This window comes from Tachyglossus aculeatus, chromosome 1 (genome assembly GCF_015852505.1).
Source record: "Tachyglossus aculeatus isolate mTacAcu1 chromosome 1, mTacAcu1.pri, whole genome shotgun sequence".
Classification (NCBI taxonomy): Eukaryota; Metazoa; Chordata; class Mammalia; order Monotremata; family Tachyglossidae; genus Tachyglossus; species Tachyglossus aculeatus.
The window spans coordinates 106,108,067-106,131,176 of record NC_052066.1 but is presented as its reverse complement, the minus strand read 5'-3'; the positions used below and the strand labels follow the sequence as shown (position 1 = coordinate 106,131,176).

General features: G+C 45.2%; 1 protein-coding gene across 1 annotated transcript in view; it reads right to left on the bottom strand.

The window, feature by feature from the left end:
• Positions 1-49: 49 nt before the first annotated feature.
• The window catches only part of CFAP61 (cilia and flagella associated protein 61), a 389,026-nt gene continuing 365,965 nt past the window's right edge, over positions 50-23,110 (bottom strand). Inside the window, exons 25-26 of the mRNA XM_038744718.1 lie at positions 8,769-8,859; positions 50-588 (exon numbers count right to left, since the gene is read on the bottom strand). Of these exons, the coding sequence (XP_038600646.1) occupies positions 388-588; positions 8,769-8,859 (292 nt within the window). The 3' untranslated portion in view covers positions 50-387. The remainder of the gene's footprint in view (positions 589-8,768; positions 8,860-23,110) is intronic.

Genomic DNA, 23,110 nt, shown 5'->3' with positions numbered 1-23,110 from the left:
ATGATTGCCCCAAGCCACCCTCGCCCAACAAAAGCACAGCAGGTACATTCTAGCAGGTGACGTTTATTAATAAAACGAGTGTTTCTTGGCTAAAATAAGTGTTTCCGTCGAATGATTATTGATTGGTTTGTTGTGTTAATTGTGTTAATTGTGAGCGCGGCTCTGCACAACTTCGCTCGACGGAGACACCGTTGCCGCGCGCCACCTCCTGGAGAACGTGAGTATTACAGCTGAAACTCGACGAGGAAAAGAAAATGAAAACCCAGACACCGTGGTACCTACCATGCAACACAAGACTCTCGGTGAAATTCCGTATTAATTAATTCAGGGCAATAAAAAAAAAAGGCCACATACATGAAACCAATAAAACTGAAAATGAGCCCATAACTAAATAATCCCTGGCCAGGCATACATAGGCAGATGGTAGTTATTATATTGCAAATAAGCAAGAATGCTTTTCTCCACCAAGGCTTGGTAGATGTTCTCCTGGAAGAACCTTTTCAGGTATTTTCTTGGCTTTTCAGACAAGTTGAGCTCCTCGTCCACTATCTGCCGAGCCAGCTCTTCTACTGAGGGAAGACTCTCATCCTGTTAAACGGAAAAAGAAACTAATAACCAAAGGGAACTGGAATCGCACGATCAATTCCCCCTTCTCATTTCTGATTGCTCGTTCAGTCATCTTTATTGAGTTGGCTATTTTGCAGGGGAATGGAAAGGCAAAGCTATTTCCACCTATCACGAGCTGGGGAATGGGCTTCTGTGGCCCAGTTGAAGTTGTAGCTGCCCAAACTTTCAGGAACATGAGAACAACAGCTTTAAAATGCTTGAACGTTTACCTCTTTTTTTCCAGGGTGACCTCGTGGAAAGAGCACAGGCCTAGGAGGCTGAAGACCCGGGTTCTAATCCTGCCTCTGTCACTAACTTGCTGTGTGACCTTGTCACTTTAGATTTCTTTGCGACTCGGGGGCTTCATAATAATAATGATGGCATTTGTTAAGCACTTACTATGTGCAAAGCACGGTTCTATGTGCTGAGGAGGATACAAGGTGATCAGGTTGTCCCACATGGGGCCCACAGTCTTAATCCCCATTTTACAGATGAGGTAACAGGCACAGAGAAGTTAAGTGACTTGCTCAAAGTCACACAGCTGACAAGTGGCAGGCCAGGGCCATGTCTACCAATTCTGTTAATATAATAATAATAATAATAATTGGCATTTGTTAAGCGCTTACTATGTGCAAAGCACTGTTCTAAGCACTGGGGAGGATACAGGGTGATCAGGCTGTCCCACGTGGGGCTCACGGTCTTAATCCCCATTTTTACAGATGAGGTAACTGAGGCCCAGAGAAGTTAAGTGACTTGCCCAAGATCACACAGCAGACATGTGGCGGAGTCGGGATTCGAACCCATGACCATATTATACTCTCCCAAGCGCTTAGTACAGTGCCCTGCACCCAGTAAGCACTCAATAAATACCACTGATTGATTGATTGAATAGTAGGGTGGGGCACAGAAGGTATGATGAATGGCTTCATTTCAAGTATTTAGCTCTTCCAGGGGAGAGTGGGGAGTGGTGAAGGGGAGAATTCCCCTTTGGGCTGAAATTCTAGATCTTAATTTTGGGATAAAAGATAATATTTTTACTTTGAGGAGTTTTGGTGAAGTCTTGGTTTGAAAGTCGCTAAGCATGAGCGTAATTATGGTTTTCATTTTTTCAAGAAAAATTCCAGATGTTTTATTTTTCTTCTGAGCGATTCGAAAAATATGATTCTCAAAACTTCAGACTCAATCCTGAGCGAGAAGTGTCTTTGAAACTGCTGAGGAAACACGGCTCAGAGAGGATACAGTTATTTGAGCTTGAAAATTTAGGGTTCTGCATATTTATAGAATAATAATTGGGTGTAATTTAAACAATGTTTCGAAGTGTAGAATTCCACAGTGAAACAAAAGCTCGCTAGGGATCCTATAGGAAAACATTCAGATGAACTTTTTTATTTAAATTTGGAACTTTTCTTTTTGTTCCTTTTTTGTTTTTTGAAAGGTAAGAAGAAAACCTCTGTGTAACCAAACTGCTTTTCTATAAATAAATAAATAAATAATGATGGCATTCGTTAAGCTCTTACTATGTGCAAAGCACTGTTCTAAGCGCTGGGGGGGATACAATGTGATCAAGTTGGAGTCAGAGGTCATGGGTTCGAATCTTGGCTCCACCACAAGTCTGCTGTGTGACCTTGGGCAAGTCACTTCACTTCTCTGAGCCTCAGTTACCTCATCTGTAAAAATGGGGATTAAGACTGTGAGCCCTACGTGGGACAACTTGATCACATTGTATCCCCCCAGCGCCTAGAACAGTGCTTTGCACATAGTAAGCACTTAACAAATGCCATTATTATTATTATTATTATTAAGTTGTCCCACATGGGGCTCACAGCCTTAATCCCCCTTTTTACAGACGAGGTAACTGAGGCTCAGAGAAGTTAAGTGACTTGCCCAAGGTCACACAGCAGACTTGCGGTGGAGCCGGGATTCGAACCCACGACCTCTGACTCCAAAGCCCGGGCTCTGCCCACTGAGCCACGCCACTTCTCTTTTATATCATTATGGAGGCCAATTTAGAGTAAAAAAATTCCAGGCAGCAGACTGTCGTAACTCCAGAGATTATAATTCTGTCCCGAGAGAGTTTACTGACACGAATTACCATCCCATTCAATCTCACATCTGCGTTATGCGGCTTCTCTTTGGGCTTCCCATAATCTCAGAGCATCGTTTGAGATCTTTAAGTGGCTTGTCTGAAGGAGGACAGGGAGAGACCAGCTAAGTTCCTGTGAGCCACCATCATCATCAATCGTATTTATTGAGCGCTTACTGTGTGCAGAGCACTGTACTAAGCGCTTGGGAAGTACAAGTTGGCAACATATAGAGACAGTCCCTACCCAACAGTGGGCTCACGGTCTAAAATGTCTACACCAGAATCTCTGGGACACATAGTGCACTTGAGCTTGCTTCTCCTCTAGTCTGTCAGCTGTTTGTGGACAGCGATCGTATCTACCACCTCTACCACCATGAGAAGCACCGTGGCTCAGTGGAAAGAGCCCGGGCTTTGGAGTCAGAGGTCATGGGTTCAAATCCCGGCTCTGCCAATTGTCAGCTGGGTGACTTCACGTCTCTGTGCCTCAGTTACTTCATCTGTAAAATGGGGATGAACGAAGACTGTGAGCCCCTTGTGGGACAACCTGTTCACCTTGTAACCTCCCCAGGGCTTAGAACAGTGCTTTGCACATAGTAAGTGCTTAATAAATGTCATCATTATTATCATTATTTGTTACATCCACTCTCCCAAGTGCCACATGCAGTGCTCTGTGTCCAGTAGGTGTTCAGTAAATATCACCGATTGATTGATTGCATGGCATAATTGATTGATTGATTGCATGGCATTAGACTGTGAGCCCACTGTTGGGTAGGGACTGTCTCTATATGTTGCCAACTTGTACTTACCAAGCACTTAGTACAGTGCTCTGCACACAGTAAGCGCTCAATAAATACGATTGATGATAACGGATAGAGCACGGACCTGGTAGCTAGAAGGTGGTGGGTTCCAATCCCAGCTCTGCCACTTGTCTGTTGTGTGACCCTGGGCAAGTCACTTCACTTCTCTGGGCCTCAGTTACCTCATCTGGAAAGTGGGGCTCGAGACTGCAATCCCTGCGTGGGACAGGGACTGTGTCCAACCTGATTTGCTTGTATGCACCTCAGTGCTTAGTACAGTGCCTGGCAAACCGTAAGTGCTTAACAAAAATGCCAACTTGTACTTCCCAAGTGCTTAGTACAGTGCTCTGCACACAGTTAGCGCTCAATAAATACAATTGATTGATTGATTGATTGAAATACCACAATTATCATTATTATTATTATCATTGCACTCTCCCAAGTGGTTAGTACAGTGCTCTGCACACAGGGAGTGTTCAGTAAATACCACTGACTGATTTTTCCTCCAACTAGACTAAGAGAGCGTGCAAAACATAGGATTGATTTCAACTCAATTTAATAGGGGTTTGGGGAAGAATAGAGAGATGATGCCAACTGATATCATAAAAGAAGTTTTTAATCTTATTTCATGCACTGTTCCTGTGTCTGACCTGCTGGCAAAACCTTTATAATACAATAATAATATTGGTGGTATTTGTTAAGCGCTTACTATGTGCAAAGCACTGTTCTAAGCGCTGGGGGGGATACAAGGTGATCAGGTTGTCCCACTTGGGGCTCACAGTCTTAATCCCCACTTTACAGATGAGGTAACTGAGGCACAGAGAAGTTAAGTGGCTTGCCCAAGGTCACACAGCTAACAAGTGGCAGAGCCGGGATTCGAACCCATGACCTCTGACTCCCAAGCCTGCGCTCTTTCTACTGAGCCACGCTGCTTATCTGAAATACCCTGACTGATGTGTGCTAAAGGCTCACTAAGTATATAGGAGTGCATGGCTGATAACTGAATTCATTCATTCATTAAATCATATTTATTGAGCACTTACTGTGTGCAGAGCACTGTACTAAGCGCTTGGGAAGTACAAGTTGGCAACATATAGAGACGGTCCCTACCCAACAGTGGGCTCACAGTCTAGCGATCTAATAATAATAATAATTATAAGTATTAATATTATTACATTATATGATAATATTATATTATAATATGATATAATATACTATTATCAATGATAATTAAATTAGTATGGTTATTATGGTATTTTTAAAGCACTTACTAGGTGCCAGTCACCATACTAAGCACTGGTGGTGGCGGAGGATACCAGCAAATTGGGTCTCTGTCCCACGTGGGGCTCACATTCTTAATCCCCATTTTACAGATGATGGAACTGAGGCACAGAGAATTGAAGTGACTTGCTCAAAGTCGCCCAGCAGTCAAGTGGCAGAGGTGGGATTAGAACCCCGGGTCCTTCTGATTCCAGGGCCCGTGCGCTATCCACCAGATCACGACGCCCAGTAAGCGCTCAGTAAATACGATTAAATGAATTTGGCTTAGCTGGGCAGAGCTCTCAGAGGTGAATTTACGCTTTCAGTTGACGTGGACAACGTCGACCCTCAGGGAGGGTCGGGGCATAGATCTGGGTGGTTTGGGAACGTTTGAACGACAGCAGGTAATAATAATAATAATAATGATGCCAATTTGTACTTCCCAAGCGCTTAGTACAGTGCTCTGCACATAGTAAGCGCTCAATAAATACGATTGATGATGATGATGGCATTTATTAAGCGCTTACTATGTGCAAAGCACTGTTCTAAGCGCTGGGGAGTTTACAAGGTGATCAGATTGTCCCACGTGGGGCTCACAGGCTTAATCCCCATTTTCCAGATGAGGTAACTGAGGCATGGAGAAGTGAAGTGACTTGCCCAAAGTCACACAGCTGACAAGTGCCAGAGCCGGGATTTGAACCCATGACCTCTGACTCCAAATCCCACGCTCTTTCCACTGAGCCACGCTGTACAGAATAGATCTTGGCACAGAAGCATCAGGTCAAGCGTTGCTTTCGGAATTTATACGGAAATATTACAGAAGAATAGACAAATGACGCTTGTGACTTCTGGACACAGCAGGAAAGAAGCGGGCCCCCGTGTCACTTTTTTTTAAAGAAAGGTACTTTGTAACTTCTGTTATGTTAACTCATGACTGACCTTTTGACTTTTCTAGGCAAGACAGAAATCCTATGAAATGGTTGATCTTGCATGACATCTTAATGGGCAAAATAGGAGGCAAAATAGAGGAGAGGAGTGCGGGAGCACTTAAAGGATACAGTGTCCCGGAGCAGGCTGGATCTTGCAGAGATCCTATCAGCCTCTAATTCAGCATTTAATAAGTGTATTCTTCGGAAATACCAAAAATTTAAACTACTTCTAACTTATTTTCAGGGCCCAGGGCCCTGATTTGGTGGTGGTGGTGGTGGACGTGAGCTGGAGACGGAAGAAATGAAAATGGAAACTGTTTCGAGGCCAGTAAGTTGAATGAGGCAGCTCTACCCTCTCCCACTAGTTGATCAATTACTCTGTCAATCAGTGGTATTCATGAAGCACTTATCACGGTCCAGAGCACTGGTCTGAATGCTTGAGAGAATATAGTAGAATAGGTAGGCACAATCCCTGCCCTTAAGTAGCTTACAAGCTAAACTGGGGAGACAGACATTAAAAAAGATTACAGACGGGAAGAAACAAAGCATAAGGATATGTTCAAAAGCCTTATGGGGTCTGGGAATGTGTGAGTATAGAAGTGCTTAGTGGGTAAAGATTTAAATGCATAGATGGCGCATTAAATGCATAGAATTAACTCCCAGGTTCAAATAGAAGGGAGTCTCCTCTAGACTACATTCATTCATTCAATCGTATTTTTTTTAATGGCATTTATTAAGCGCTCACTATGTGCAAAGCACTGTTCTAAGCGCTGGGGAGATTACAAGGTGATCAGGTTGCTCCACGGGGGGCTCACAGTCTTAATCCCCATTTTCCAGATGAGGTAACTGAGGAACAGAGAAGTGAAGTGACTTGCCCAAAGTCACACAGCTGACAGTTGACGGAGCCGGGATTTGAACCCATGAACTCTGACGCCAAAGCCCGGGCTCTTGCCACTGAGCCATGCTGCTTCTCTAAGTATTTACTGAGCGCTTACTGTGTGCAGAGCACAAGTTGGCAACCTATAGAGATGGTCTCTTCCCAACAATGGGCTCACAGTCTAGAATGGGCTCACAGTCTAGAATGGGCTTGTGGGCAGGGAATGTCTCTACCAACTCCTTTATATTGTTATATTGTACTCTCCCAAGCGCTTAGTACAGTGCTCTGCATGGAGCAAGTGCTCAAGAAATGATTGATGGATTGTTTGATTAAGAATAGGGTGGGGAGATGAGAGGGTAATCATGGACGGCTTCCTGGGGGACTTCCTGGCTTTGACAAAGCAAACAACACGTGTGTCGGTTTGGCCTGATCCACTGACTCTCTCTGGCACAAAGTCTCTTCAGCTCTGCAAAGATTCACATTTTCATAAGCATTTTAAAAGTTACTTAACTTCCTCTGTCCTTTTGAGGAGAACCTGAAAGGGTCAGGACTCTCTCATCCACGTGCTGCTTCTGGTCTGGAACGCCCTCCCTCATCACAGCCAACAGACAATTATTCTCCTCGCCTTCAGTAAGGCACATCTCCTCCAAGAGGTCTTTCCTGACTAAGCTCTCTTTTCCTTTTTTTCAACTCTCTTCTGCATTGCCCTAACTTGCTCCCTTTATTCATCCCCCCTCTTAGCCCCACAGCACTTATGCACACATCTGTAATTTTTTTTTTATATTACTGTGGATCACCCCATCTAGACTATAAGCTTGTCATGGACAGGGACTGTGTCTGCTTATTATTGTGTTGTCCTCTCCCAAGTGCTTAGTACAGAAGCAGAGTGGCTCAATGGAAAGAGCACGGGCTTTCATTCATTCATTCATTCATTCATTCAATCGTATTTATTGAGCGCTTACTGTGTGCAGAGCACTGTCCTAAGCGCTTGGGAAGCACAAGTTGGCAACATATAGAGACGGTCCCTACCCAACAGCGGGCTCAAATCCCAGCTCCGCCAACTGTCAGCTGTGTGACTTTGGGCAAGTCACTTAACTTCTCTGTACCTCAGTTACCTCATCTGTAAAATGGGGATTAAAACTGTGAGCCCACCGTGGGACAACATGATCACCTTGTAACCTCCCCAGCTCTTAGAACAGTGCTTTGCACATAGTAAGCACTTAACAAATACCATCATTATTATTATTATTATTATTACAGAGCTCTGCACACAACAAGCGCTCGATAAATAGGATTGACTGACTGACTGGCTGACTCTGCAGGCTGCAGGCTGAGAGGAGACAGGATTGGAGTTTACCGAATCAAGAAGTGGGTGGAGAGGATGACCACAGAATTGTTGTTCACCGAGTCCCATCCCCCTGAACGAGGGACCCCCGCTGTAGCTCAAGGGCGGCAAACAGAATGAAGAATTTCTTCAAAATGAAGCCTTTGGAATTTGTTCGCACAGGAAGTTACCCAGGCCAAAGACATCCGTAGGTTCAAGTGGACGGATTCATGAATGAATGGCTCTATAATGGGTCACTAAAGGGAAAGGTAGGGATGAAAAGGGGAGAGTTAGGAGTATTCGAAGGTCAGTGCCTAGCAGCGAAGGTGAATGTCCCGGAGGGCACAAGGTCACACTCTTCCTCTTAGTGCCCTAAGGACCCAATCGGAGACAGAATCCAGAACCAGACAAGGCCAACCCAGTGGAAACACAACGGTCTCACGGCTAGCCTCGCCCAAAGTTCATCCCTTTTTCCAGTGGATGGAGCGGCAGAATAGAGATCCATGTTGAAATTGGGATGGCTCCTTTTCAAACTGTCAAAGGTAAAGATGTCAAAAAAAGAGCTGAGCGACACGGACGGGGACTAGAGGAATGCTCTCCTCATATCTCCCGGGCAAGTCGACACGCACGGTAACTGTTCTGTGGCCCACCCTTTTGCCTAACTAAGAAAACACAACCGTTTGGAGCAGTGGCTGAACTCTCTGCGCTCCTGAGGTGAGACCCTGCAGTCACTGGGTCTCCCTGAGATATTTACGGGACTTGCGAGAACCACAATTGGGAAAAGCAGGGTGACCGGAGTGGACGCGAGAGTCAAAATCTAAGCAATCCACGGGGGCAGCCCCCTGACATCTGAACCAGAATAATCCATGTCTTGGACCCACGCTCGTCTTACCTCCTTGAATGCAAGGATTTCACGCAATTCTTTCTTCAGATCAATAAAACGATCGTGAAAGACGGCCATGGACCAAGGTTCCCTGAAGTAGCTGGTTAAAAAGAAGAGATTTAGTTATCCAGCGAACCTCTCATTACCACTGATAAAGTATTTCCCTGCTTTTTTGCCTTTATAAATTACAGTTCTGGACCCATCATGATCGTTTGTTCATAAAATGCCTCCTGTAACAGCATGGTCAATCAATGTTTCTAATGGGTGTTCCTGATGTACAGCCAGCTCCAGTAATTACATTTAAAGTGGTTTAATTCAGAGCTGTGGCAAGTCCCAGTGAAGAATCCTGATTTTATCAGAATTTAAAAGCCTGAAGACTTGTAAAGAACGGTCTCTCCATTATCTGTCCTCGTTTGAGAAAAGCAGATTGCAGGATTAACTGAACTGCTGCCTAAACAAATTAAATTTGTGCAGACAATGACACAAATGCTGTTCATCATTAAGGTTTCAGGATTAATAATGGCCAGACAAACAGGCCACCGCAACTCGACAATATGGCCTTCGCGCTGGTACTCTGAAATGGGCCTAAAATGGAGAGGGACCTCTCTCGGTGTTTGCATTTTCCTAACTTTTCCTAGAAGAGTGTTTTCCTGGGGTTTTGGGGTCATGGGGAGCTGCACGTGAAGCTATTTTCAAATGGGAAACAGCTGGAAGCAGCACATAGTTCGGCTTGGAGAGGTGCTGGGGCTGAGAGAGGGTCGTCGAGCCCAGACTGAGCCCCCCTTTTCCTCTCCTCCTCCTCCCCTCCCCATCACCCCGACTCCCTCCCTCTGCTCTACCCCCCTCCCCACCCCACAACACTGGTGTTTATATGTACATATTCATTATTCTATTAATTTTATTAATGATATGCATAAATCTACAATTCTATTCATTTAAATTGATGCTATTGATACCTGTCTACTTGTTTTGCTTTGTTTTCCTGTCTGTCTCCCCGCTTCTAGACTGTGAGCCCACTGTTGGGTAGGGACTGTATCTATATGTTGCCAATTTGTACTTCCCAAGCGCTTAGTACAGTGCTCTGCACATAGTAAGCGCTCAATAAATACGATTGATGATGATGATTGTCTCCATTCATTGCCGAATTGTACTTTCCAAGTGCACAGTATAGTGCTCTGCACACAGTAAGCGCTCAATAAATACGATTGAATGAATGAATGAGAAAAGCAGCGTGGCTCAGTGGAAAGAGCGCAGGCTTTGGAGTCAGAGGTCATGGGTTTGAATCCCGACTCCGCCACTTGTCAGCTGTGTGACTTTGGGCAAGTCACTTAACTTCTCTGGCCCTCAGTTACCTCATCTCTAAAATGGGGATTAAGACTGTGAGCCGCACATGGGACAACCTGATCACCTTGTAACCTCCCCAGCACTTAGAACAGTGCTTTGCACATAGTAAGTGCATAATAAATGCCATTATTATTATTATTATTATTGTGAATGAATTGTCCCTGATCAAATGTCTCTTTGGGAGGACTCAGGGTGGGGAAAGTGGGAGAAGTGGGAAAGGGAGGGTTTGCTCAATCGATCAATTATTTTTTGTTGAGTGCTGCATGCAAAGAGCACTGTACTAAGTGCTTGGGAGAGTCCAACATAATAGAGGTTATAGACATCTGTTTCCTTGCCCTCCAAGAATTTACAATCTAGTCAGGGAAACAGATGTTAAAATAGAGTAGGGGTAGGGGAAATAGCAGAGTATAAGGATTTGTACATAAACGTTGTGGGGCTTAGGTGATGCAGAGGAGAGGGCAGATGGGGTAGGGAAATGAGGGGTTAGTCAGGGAAGGCCTCTTGGAGGAGATGTGATTTTAATAGGGTATATAATAATTGTGGTGTTTGATAAGTGTTTCTATGTGCCGAGCATTGTAGCTAATAATAATAATAATAATGGTGGCGTTTGATAAGTGTTTCTATATGCCGAGCATTGTAGCTAATAATAATAATAATAATAATAATGGTGGTATTTGTTAAGTGCTTACTATGTGTGCCCATTGTTGGGCAGGGACCGTCTCTATATGTTGCCAACTTGTCCTTCCCAAGCACTTAGTATAGTGCTCTATATATCTCATCTATAAAATGGGGATTACGACTGCTCTGCACACAGTAAGCGCTCAATAAATACGATTGAATGAATGAATGAATGCCAACCACCGTTCTAAGAACTGGGGTAGATAAAAGGTAATCAGGTTCATCATCAATCGTATTTATTGAGCGCTTACTGTGTGCAGAGCAGTCGTAATCCCCATTTTACAGATGAGGTAACTGAGGCTCAGAGAAGTTAAGTGGCTTAAGTCACACAGCTGACAAGTGGCAGAGCTGGGATTAGAACCCACGACCTCTGACTCCCAAACCTGGGCTCTTTCCACTCGGACAAGACAGTCAGACCCCACATGGGGCTCACAGACTAAGTAGGAGGGAGAACATTTTGCAGATGAGGGAACCGAGGCCCAGAGAAGTGAAGCAACTTGCCCAGGGTCACACAGCACACAAGTGGTGAAGCTGGGATTGGAACCCAGATCCTTATGCTCTTTCCACTAGGCCATGCTGCTTCTCTCAGCATCACTTAGTGGAAAGAGCACGGACCTGGGATTATAGGACTTGAAGAGTGGAATCAATCGGTCAACCAATCGATCAATGGGATTTATTGAGCGCTTACTGTGTGCAGAGCCCTGTACCGTGTGCTTGGGAGCGTTCAATAACAGAGTCACACAGCCGGCAATTGGCAGAGCCGGGATTTGAACCCATGACCTCTGACTGCAAAGTTCGTGCTCTTTCCACTGAGCCACGCTGCTTCTCATAACATGAGAAGATATATGAGACATCAACATGAGGAGATAGAGCGCATTTGTTGTGGCAAATCTAATTGTGCTTCGTTCACCATCAGCCCTGGTATCTTCAAATACAAAGCATATCCATCTATCAGAGTCGGGGATTAATTCGTGCTGTAGTTCCCTGGAGCTAGACTCCGGGACGCGATCTTTTCTGGACTGTGAGGAGCGGTTCTCGGATAGGTTTTTTAGCTCGGAATTTCTAGGCTGTTTATGAAAGAGCCACGGTTGGCTGATGGAGCAGTGGGGCACAGAGTTGGTGAACAGGTTCCCTGCCCACAGTGAATTTACAGTTTAGAAGGGGGAGACAGACATTGATTCATTCATTCATTCATTCAATCGTATTTATTGAGTGCTTACTGTGTGCAGAGCACCGTACTAAGCGCTTGGGAAGTACAAGTTGGCAACCTATAGAGACGGTCCCTACCCAACAGCGGGCTCACAGTCTAGAAGGGGAAGACAGATGACAAAACAAAACATATTAACAAAATGAAATAAATAGAATAAATATGTACAAATAAAATAGAGTAATAAATACGTACAAACATATATACATATATACAGGTGCTTTGGGGAGGGGAAGGAGGTAAGGCGGGGGAGATGGGGAGGGGGAGAAGGGGGAGAGGAAGGAGGGGGCTCAGTCTGGGAAGGCCTCCTGGAGGAGGTGAGCTCTCAGTAAATAGTGTATGGACATATGTGGGAGTCCTGCTCTGCTTTTGCCTAACTTGCTGGGCCTCCTGGAACAGTGCAGATCTGCCGGGTCTGCTGGAGTAGTAATAATAATAATGATAATCATGGCTTTTAAGCGCTTTCTATATGCCAATCACTGTACTAAATGCTGGGGTCTTGTCTTATGCTGTCGAATCGTCTATTATTAATAATAATAATAATGTTGGTATTTGTTAAGCACTTACTATGTGCCAAGCACTGTTCTAAGCGCTGGGGTAGGTACAGGGTACTCAGGTTGTCCCACTTGGGGCTCACAGTCTTGATCCCCATTTTACAGATGAGGTAACTGAGGCACAGAGAAGTGAAGTGACTTTGCCCAAAGTCACCCAGCTGACAAGTGGCAGAGTAGGGATTAGAACCCACGACCTCTGACTCCAAAGCCCGGGCTCCTTCCACTAAGCCATGCTGCTTCTCTAAGCGATGCCATGGACACATCTCTCTCCCAGAACGCCCCTCCGCGTTCTGGTGTGTATGCAGAGAGTTTTCTTGGTAAGGCTATGGAAGTGGTTTACCATGCCCAAGCACTTAGTACAGTGCTCTGCACACAGTAAGCGCTCAATAAATACGATTGAATGAATGAATGAATGAATTTCCTTCTTCCCCGCAGTAATCTTGAGTCTCCGCCCTTGACTCTCTCCCATTCCAGTGCTGCCCAGCACAGGTAAGTAGGTACGGGATAATCACATCCCGCAGAGTAAGTAGGACAGGAGAACAGGTACTGAATCCCCATTTTGCAGATGAAGGAACTGAGTTACCTCATCTGTAAAATGGGGATGAAGACTGTGAGCCCCCCGTGGGACAACCTGATCATCTTGTAACCTCTCCAGCGCTTAGAACAGCGCTTTGCACATAGTAAGCGCTTAATAAATGCTATAAAAGAAAATCAAGTGACTTGCCTAAGGTCACACAGCAGAAAAGGGGCAGGGCCGGGATTAGAACCCAGGTCCTCTGCCTCGCAGGCCTGTGGTCTTTTCACTAGGCCCCACTGCTCCGTCAGCCAGCCGTGGCTCTTTCATAAACAGCCTAGAAATTCCGAGCTAAAAAACCTGTCCGAGAACCGCTTCTCACAGGCCAGAAAAGATCGCGTCCCGGAGTCTAGCTCCAGGGAACGACAGCACGAATTAATCCCCGACTCTGATAGATGGATATGCTTTGTATTTGAAGATACCAGGGCCGATGGTGAAGGAAGCACAATTAGATTTGTCGCAACAACTGCGCTCTATCTTCTCCTGTTGATATCTCATATCCCGTATCTTCTCATGTTATGAGAAGCAGCGTGGCTCAGTGGAAAGAGCCCAGGCTTTGGAGTCCGAGGTCATGGGTTCAAATCTCGGCTCTGCCAATTGTCGGCCGTGTGACTTTGGGCAAGTCATTTCGCTTCTCTGGGCCTCAGTGACCTCGTCTGTAAAATGGGGATTAAGACCGTGAGACCCCCGTGGGACAACCTGATTACCTTGTAACCTACCCAGCGCTTAGAACAGTGCTTTGCACATAGTAAGTGCTTAATAAATGCTATCATTAGAGAAGCAGCGTGGCTCAGTGGAAAGAGCACGGGCTTTGGAGTCAGAAGTCATGGGATCAAAGTAAGCGCTTAATAAATGCTATCATTATTATTATTACTTCTCTGAGCCTCAGTTACCTCATCTGTAAAAATGGGGATTAAGACTGTGAGCCCTACGTGGGACAACTTGATCACACTGTATCCCCCCCAGCACTTAGAACAGTGCTTTGCACGTAGTAAGCGCTTAACAAATGCCATTATTATTATTATTATTATTATTATGTTGGGAAAGGATGGGGTTCACAGATCCATGGAGACTGCCAAGTGTGGGTTTGCCACAGAGAGACCTAGGAAACCTCTCCCTTGCTCCCCCAAACATGCAGAGTTATTTGGAAGTTTGATCTGGGACACTACTGGGAAAGCTGCTGGGCAGGAAATGAGCCTGTTAGATTATTATACTGTACTCTCCCAAGAGCTTAGTACAGTGCTCTGTACACAGTAGTGCTCAATAAGTACGATTGACTAACTTTTCCCCACCCCCAAAAGAGGCTTTTGGTCAACCCCAGTGGGAGTGGGTTGCCTGGCTGCCCATCTTGAGAGACACTCAGAATCATTGAGTATATGTTCCTGGCTTTCATAATAATAATAATAATAATAATAGCTATGGCATTTGTTAAGCGCTTACTATGTGCAGAGCACCGTTCTAAGCGCCTGGGAGGATACAAGGTGACCAGGTTGTCCCAAGTGGGGCTCACAGCCTTAATCCCCATTTTACAGATGAAGGAACTGAAGCCCAGAGAAGTGAAGTGACTTGCCCAAAGTCACACAGCTGACAACTGGCAGAGCCGGGATTTGAACCCATGACCTCTGACTCCCAAGCCCGGGCTCTTTCCACTGAGCCACACTGCTTCATAGACTCTTTGCCCAGGGTCCTTCTGGATCACGATGTGTTGGTCCACCAATAAAGAGGACATCTGATATTCACCCCACCCTCAGTCCCACACCACTTATATACTTATATACATATCTTTATATACATATATATATAATCAATCAATCAATCGTAATTATTGAGCGCTTACTGTGTGCAGAGCACTGTACTAAGCACTTGGGAAGTACAAGTTGGCAACATATAGAGACAGTCCCTACCCAGCAGTGGGCTCACAGTATTTATATACATATGTGTAAATGTACATATCTTTAAATCAGAGAAGCAGCGTGGCTCAGTGAAAAGAGCCTGGGCTTTGGAGTCAGAGGTCATGGGTTCAAATCCCGGCTCTGCCAATTGTCAGCTGTGTGACTTTGGGCCAGTCACTTCACTTCTCTGGGCCTCGGTTACCTCATCTGTAAAATGGGGATTAAGACTGTGAGCCCCCTGTGGCACAACCTGATCACCTTGTAACCTCTCCAGCGCTTAGAACAGAGCTTTACACATAGTAAGTGCTTAATAAATGCCATTATTACTATTATTAAATTACATATTGTTAATTATTTGTTTATATTGATGTCTGTCTCCCCTGCTAGACTGTAAGCTCATTATGGGCAGGGAATGTGTCTGCTAATTCTGTTGTATCATGCTCTCCCAAGTGCCTAGTACAGTGCTCTGATGCCTCAGATGCCTCTTTTAGACTGTGAGCCCACTGTTGGGTAGGGACTGTCTCTATATGTTGCCAATTTGTACTTCCCAAGCACTTAGTACAGTGCTCTGCACATAGTAAGCGCTCAATAAATACGATTGATGATGATGATGATGATGCTCTGCACAAAGGAAGCGCTCAATAAATAGTGTTGATCGATTGGTAGTATATATTGAACACATTAGTTTTTCATGGCATTTGTTAAGCAGTTACTATGTGTCAGGGGTGGATACAAGCTAATCAGGTTAAACGCAGTCCATGCCACACATGGGGCTCACAGTGATAATCCCCATTTTACAGATGAGGGGACTGAGACACAGAGAAGTTAAGTGACTCCACCACTTGTCTGCTTCTCTGCCACTTTTCCGCTGTGTGATCTTGGGTGAGTCAGTCGCATGGTGTAGTGGATAGAGCAAGGGGCTGGGAGTCAGAAGGTCATGGGTTCTAATCCTGCATCTGCCACTTGTCTGCTGTGTTGCCTTGGGCAAGTCACTTCACCTCTCTGTGGCTCAGTTACCTCCTCTGTGAAATGGGGATTGAGACTGTGAGCCCCACATGGGACAGGGACTGTGTCCAACCTGATTTGCTTGTATCCACCCCAGCACTTACTACAGTGCCTGGAACATAGTAAGCGCTTAACAAATACCACTATTATTATTATTATTATTATTATTATTATTATTCTCTGTGCCTCAGTTACCTCATCTGTAAAACGGGGATTAAGACTGTGAGCCCCACATGGGACGGGGACTGTGTCCAACCTGATTTGCTTGTATCCACCCCAGCACTTACTACAGTGCCCAGAACATAGTAAGCGCTTAACAAATACCATTATTATTATTATTCTCTGTGCCTCAGTTACCTCATCTGTAAAATGGGGATTAAGACTGTGAGCCCCACATGGGACGGGGACTGTGTGCAACCTGATTTGCTTGTATCCACCCCAGCACTTAGTACATTCATTCATTCATTCATTCATTCAATCGTATTTATCGAGCGCTTACTGTGTGCAGAGCACTGTACTAAGCGCTTGGGAAGTACAAGTTGGCAACATATAGAGATGGTCCCTACCCAACAGTGGGCTCACAGTCTAGAAGGGGAGTCTAGAAGGGTGCCTGGGACATAGTAAATGCTTAACAAATGCCATTATTATTATTGTTATTATTATTCTCTGTGCCTCATTTACCTTATCTGCAAAATGGGGATTAAGGCTGTGAGCCCCATGTGGAACAGGGACTGTGTCCAACCTGAGTAGCTTGTATCCACTCCAGCACTTAGTACAGTGCCTGGGACATAGTAAGTGCTTAACAAATGCCATTATTATTATTGTTATTATTATTCTCTGTGCCTCATTTACCTCATCTGCAAAATGGGGATTAAGACTGTGAGCCCCATGTGGAACAGGGACTGTGTCCAACCTGAGTAGCTTGGATCTACCCCAACACTTAGAACTGTGGCTGGTACACAGTAAGTGCTTAACAAATGCCATAAACACCCCCCTCCCCACCCCACCAAGCCCCAAAGCCCCCAAAAGGCTGTGAGATGGTTTAGCATTGCTTTGGTCTTCAGTTCACTGATGTGACTATCAATCAATCAATCGTATTTATTGAGCGCTTACTGTGCGCGGAGCACCGTACTAAGCGCTTGGGAAGTACAAGTTGGCAACATATAGAGACGGTCCCTACCCACCAGTGGGCTCACAGTCTAGAGTATATGCCCCTCTGTTAGACCAGATGCCTAAATTTTGGAAGCTTTGCTGCGTATCCCCCTCCAGACTGCAAGCTTGTTGTGGGCAGGGAGTGCGTCTACTGGCTCTGTTATATTGTAGTCTCCCAAGCTCTGCTCCTCATGCTTTTTCCTAATTGGTCCCTGAGTCTGCCAGATTGACAGCTGCTGCCCTGCTTCCCTCCTTCCCTCCCAGAAACCTGTCTGGTGAGCCCATTGTTGGGTAGGGACTGTCACTATATGTTGCCAACTTGTACTTCCCAAGCGCTTAGTACAGTGCTCTGCACACAGTAGGCGCTCAATAAATACGACTGAATGAATGAATGAACGATGGCCCTGCCCTGCTATCCACCCTCTCTCCCGGAAGCCTGCCTGGTCTCCGGGGGCTGCTCTGAGCCTTCCTCCCCTTAATAGAGAACATGGAGTTGGAGGGAGGGGTGGATCAATGAGGTTGATTGGTCTGTCAATCAATTTGATATGCTGCTGATGACAGAGAGGGAGAGTTGGCCCTTTTAAGTTTGGCCAGATCATCATCAATCATCATCAATCGTATTTATTGAGCGCTTACTATGTGCAGAGCACTGTACTAAGCGCTTGTATTAAGGCCAGATCCCCGCTCTAGATAGGTAGCACTAAATACCAGCCTTGCCCCCCTGCAGACTTGGGTCTCAAATAGATTTTTCTTTAGAAAAATGAACTTCAAAATAGACTCGGCCTGGCAGGTAGCCAGTACCGTCATTAACATTGCCGAGCCAGATTCTCGGTGCCAGACCATACCCTGACCCAAATACTTTTTCAGCCTGAAGGAGGGAATGCAGTTTCCAAAAGTCCCTAATTCATTCCCAGGGAATATCTGAGAATGTGGCTCATCATTCTTTCGTACCGGCTTCCCAGAATAGGTAGCCGTTCCATAGTTTAGCTTCAAGCACAAAGCATTTTCCCAGGAGGATAATTATAATAATAATTTTGGTGTTTGTTAAGTGCTGACTGTGTGCCAGGCACTGTATTAAGTGCCGGGGTGGATATACGCAAATTGGGTTGGACACAGCCCCTGTCCTACGTGGGGCTCACACTCTCAATTCCCATTTCACAGATTAGGTAACTGGGGTACAGAGAAGTCAAATGACTTACCAAAGGCCACATAGCAGATGTGTGGTGGAGTTCGGATTAGAACCCATGACCTGATTCCTAGGCCCATGCTCTATCCACTAAGCCACGCTGCTTCTCTACCTACCCACCTACCTACCTATTACCTACACAAGCAGGTAGGTCATTGGATTCAATTACTGTTCTTTTCTACTTGTCTTCCTGTAGAGAAGCAGTGGGGCCTAGTGGAAACTGCGTGGGCCTGGGAGCTGGAGGACTTGGTTTCCAATCCTGCTCTGCCACTTACCCGCTGTATGATACTGAGCAAGTCACAACTTTTGTGTGCTTTAATTCCCTTATGTGTAAAATGAGGATTCAAAACTCTGTTCTCCCTCCTACTTAGACTGGGACAAGAACTATGTCCAGCCTGATGATCTTATATCTACCCCGGTGCTTAGTATACTGCTTGGCACTTAGTACTTAAGAAGTACCACTATTTTGAATATTATTGCTTTTTTCTTCTTCTTGCCTAGGATAAATCATTCTTGCCCTGGATGGGCAAGGGTTATTTACAGAGTCACCATAATCAATCAATCAATCAATTAATTAACTGAACAATAGTGTTTATTGAGTGTTCAAGGCACTGTATTCACAAAGATTACCCAGGAATCAACTTAGAGGGATATACTTGTTCTAAGAAATTCTGCTCATTTCTAAAGCCAAGGAGGGTTTATTTTGGTATTTTCCATGTCATTTTATGACTATTACCTTTGGGGAGAAGGAAAGAGCTGGGAGCCAAGCGTTTAGTTTGTGCTGTGCACACAGTAAGCACTCAATAAGCACCACTGATTGATGGATTGAGAGAAGTGGATGAGTTTGGTAAGAAATTCTGCTCATTTCTAAAGCCAAGGAGGGTTCATTTTGATATTTTCCATGTCATTTATGACTATTACCTGAGGGGAGAAGGAAAGAGCTGGGAGCCAAGCGTTTAGCATGTGCTGTGCACACAGTTAGTACTCAATAAGCACCGTTGATTGATTGATTGAGAGAAGTGGGAGAGTGTGGCACGGTAAGAAAGGGAAAGTTATGCTGAAGACAAGAGGGAGGCATGAAGAGGAGGTGAAGGCTGGATTCTCTTTTTGCTCCCTGATATACACTCTGCAGGGGACAAGGCTAACCCCACTTAATCCAGCTCCTGAGGAGACCCTTTTTTTCTTGAGGACTCCAGGTTAGCGAGCTAGAAAGTTTGGGACCCCTGAAAATCAGGTCCTCTGCCCCATCCCTTCTCATCCCTCGCCCTTTTCCAACCAAGCCAGGCCCAAATGAGACTTTTTTTTTTTAAAAAAGGTATTTGTTAAGTGCTTACTATGTGTCAGGCAATGTTCCAAATGGTGGGGTAGATACAAGCTAATCAGGTTGGACCCAGTTCATGTCCCACATGGGTCTCACCTAACTTCTCACGATCTTAATCCCCATTTTCTAGATGAGGCAACTAAGGCACAGATAAGTTAAGGGACTTGCCCAAGGTCACACAGTGGACAACTGGTGGAGCTGGGATTAGAACCCAGGTCCTCCTGCTATGTTCACTAGGTCACACTGAGAAGCAGTGTGGATCAGTGGAAAGAGTCCAGGCTTGGGAGTCAGAGGTCATGGGTTCTAATCCTGTCTCCGCCGCTTGTCAGCTGTTTGACTTTGGGCAAGCCACTTAACTTTTCTGTACCTCAGTTACCTCAACTGGAAAATGGGGATTAAGATTGTGAACTCCTTGTGGGACAACCTGATTACCTTGCATCCCCCCTAGAGCGTAGAGCAGTGCTTGGCACATAGTAAGTGCTTAACAAATGCCATTATTATTATTATTATTATTATTATATATTTGTCTCCCCTTCTAGACTGTAAGATCGTTATGGGTAGGAAACCTGGCTGCTAATTCTGTTGCATCGTACTCTTCCAAGGGCTGAGTTCAGTTCTCTGCACAGAGTAAGTGCTCAATAAATGCCACTAATTAATTGATTGATTGATAATGGGGTGAGTGGGTCCATGCAGGTTGTAGATTGATGTGTTTGCAGTGGTGAGGAGGTGTCAGACTTCCTGCATGTCCCCCATCATTTCCAATTGGACTTCTGGGAAAGGGCTGGCAAAAGTTTTGACAGTCTTTGCCTGGAAGATGCACAGGAGTTTTAAGTACCACAATTAGCACATTGCTTCCTAGAAAATATCCCTGTAATTCACGGGAAAGCGTGCAACTTGACAATTGCAGAGTTTTCATTGAATTTGCTGAGTCTCCTCCTCCAGCACTGCGTTTTTCTCAGTACAACAGAACCAAAACGGTATGGACACATTTAGATTGATTCCCTCCAGAAATGACTCTTGGGTTACATTAAAGAATCATGGATGAAATCCCCTAACAAGTCAAACTTCAGTCTAGGTAGGTAGTCTCATGTCAACAGTAGCCCTGAGGCCCACTGCATAGATGCCCAAACTAGGTGGTTGTCCTCCTGGGTAGGTGGCTAGTTTTCCCCCACCAAACTGGTACAAAGGTGATGACAGGGCTTTCTGGGCCCTGACAAGGATTTGAACTTGGTCGGCTCCTAAAAAGGGGGCCAGGCCCATTGGTGGACATCCAGTTGACCGTTTCAATACCCAGAGTGGCTGTTATCTGAAGAAACTGCCAACAGCTTCGTCTCCAGGAAGAAAGCCACGGCTCCTTAGTATTTCGATTGTGCCTTTCACCAAAGGGCACTATTTAAAGTGCACCGTGTGAACTCTCAGAATGTTGCACTGTAATTAACCCCATTTCCAAATTCAAATAAAGAGGCTAGACTGCTACTGACAGGGTGGAGAAGAGCTAGAACTAGAGACTCTCGGGAATTGGTCAAAAGGAAATGTTTTCTACAATAATCCCTGTGTTTCACTCTCGCCCTAGTGATGTGCTCCCTCTAGACCTCTAGACTGCAAGATGGCTGTGGGCAGGGAAAGTGTCTACCAACGCTGTTAAATTGAACTTTCCCAAGTACTTAGTACAGTGCCATGCACACGGCAAGTGCTCACTAAATACAATTGATTGATGGATGGTTCCTATAGCTGATGCAGGCTTAGGAAGAAACAGTCCTTGCAGAGTTCTTCAACAGTTCTTACAAGCAGACACTTTCTGGTGGCAATTTTTAAATATTCAGCTGATGATCTTGAAGCAGCTAGTGTAATGAGGCCCATTTCCTGCATATTATGTTTTGTGTTGTGGGCCTCAATTACATCCCCCCAACACTACCCCCTCCCCCGAAATTATTCTGTGCTTTGGAGCCCCATTGCCAGGTGGAAACTCAGTTGCCATAATTAATTTTAATGCTACCTCCGCTGCTTTTGCTGTTGGTCTCTTTCTGTTCTAGTTCGGTATTATCTCTTTTTAGGACATTTTCCTTTACCAGAGAAAAGAAGGCTGCATAAAGATCTTTTACAAAAGGATCTTGTTCTGTATTTTCCAAAGTTCCTTTCCAAAATGGCTGTTTTTCGGCTAACAACAGTCAACACCACACATATTACTTTGTCTGTTTGAGAGTGATCAGAGAGGTTTGCGCAGTTCCTGTTTTTGTGTGTGGAAAAACTTGTTAGAGAGCCAGTTCAGAAATCAACATACGATGGAAAATCTCACTGCACCTGAGTTTTCTATGCTGTGGAGGAATGTTTTCCAGAAATCCCAGTATGGCTTCAGTACCTCTTCTACTTAATACAACTGTATGTTAGATTTGCTTATTGGCAAAGGCAGATTTCTCTACCCCAAGCCTGAAGCAGCAAATTTGGAGGAAATGAAGAAGGTAAGGATGAAGTTAATTGCGTGGAAGGAGGCAATGGTAAACCATTTCCGTATTTTTACGAAGGTCCTGCCGTCCCTAGGGACCTTCGGGTCCTGCCGAAGGTCCCGGGAGGGGTCCCGCCATCGACCCCCGGCCCACGTCCTCCATCTGGCCTGGAATGCCCTCCCTCTGCACATCCGCCAAGCTAGCTCTCTTCCTCCCTTCAAAGCCCTACTGAGAGCTCACCTCCTCCAGGAGGCCTTCCCAGACTGAGCCCCCTCCTTTCTCTCCCCCTTACCCCCCTCCCCATCCCCCCCACCCTACCTCTTTCCCCTCCCCACAGCACCTGTATATATGTTTGTACAGATTTATTACTCTATTTATTTTACTTGTACATATTTACTATTCTATTTATTTTATTTTGTTAATATGTGTTGTTTTGTTGTCTGTCTCCCCCTTCTAGACTGTGAGCCCGCCATTGGGTAGGGACCGTCTCTATATGTTACCAACTTGTACTTCCCAAGCACTTAGTACAGTGCTCTGCACACAGTAAGTGCTCAATAAATACGATTGAATGAATGAATGAATGAATGAATGAATGAAGAAAACTCTGCACATACCCTACCAGAACGATGGCAGATGGAGGTGGGGAGTTCTGGGAAAGATGTATCCATGGCATCACTATGAGTTGGAGATGATTCAACAGCATAAAACAAGACAAAGTAGCAACAAGAAGCTTAGAGCTTTAGATTGTAAGCTATGAGCTGGGAGCGTTTCTGCTACATCTGTCCTCTCCCAAGCGCTGAGTACACAGTGCAGTGCTCCGCACATAGCAAGGGCTCAATAAATATGATTGATTGATTGATTAGTTGATTGTAAAATGGGTAATTCCATGACACAGCCACCCCCATTCATCAGTATCGCTGGGAGGCTAGGGCTGCCGATGGTGATGTTAGAAGCCATGTGGCTCAGTGGAAAGAGCACGGGCTTTGGAGTCAGA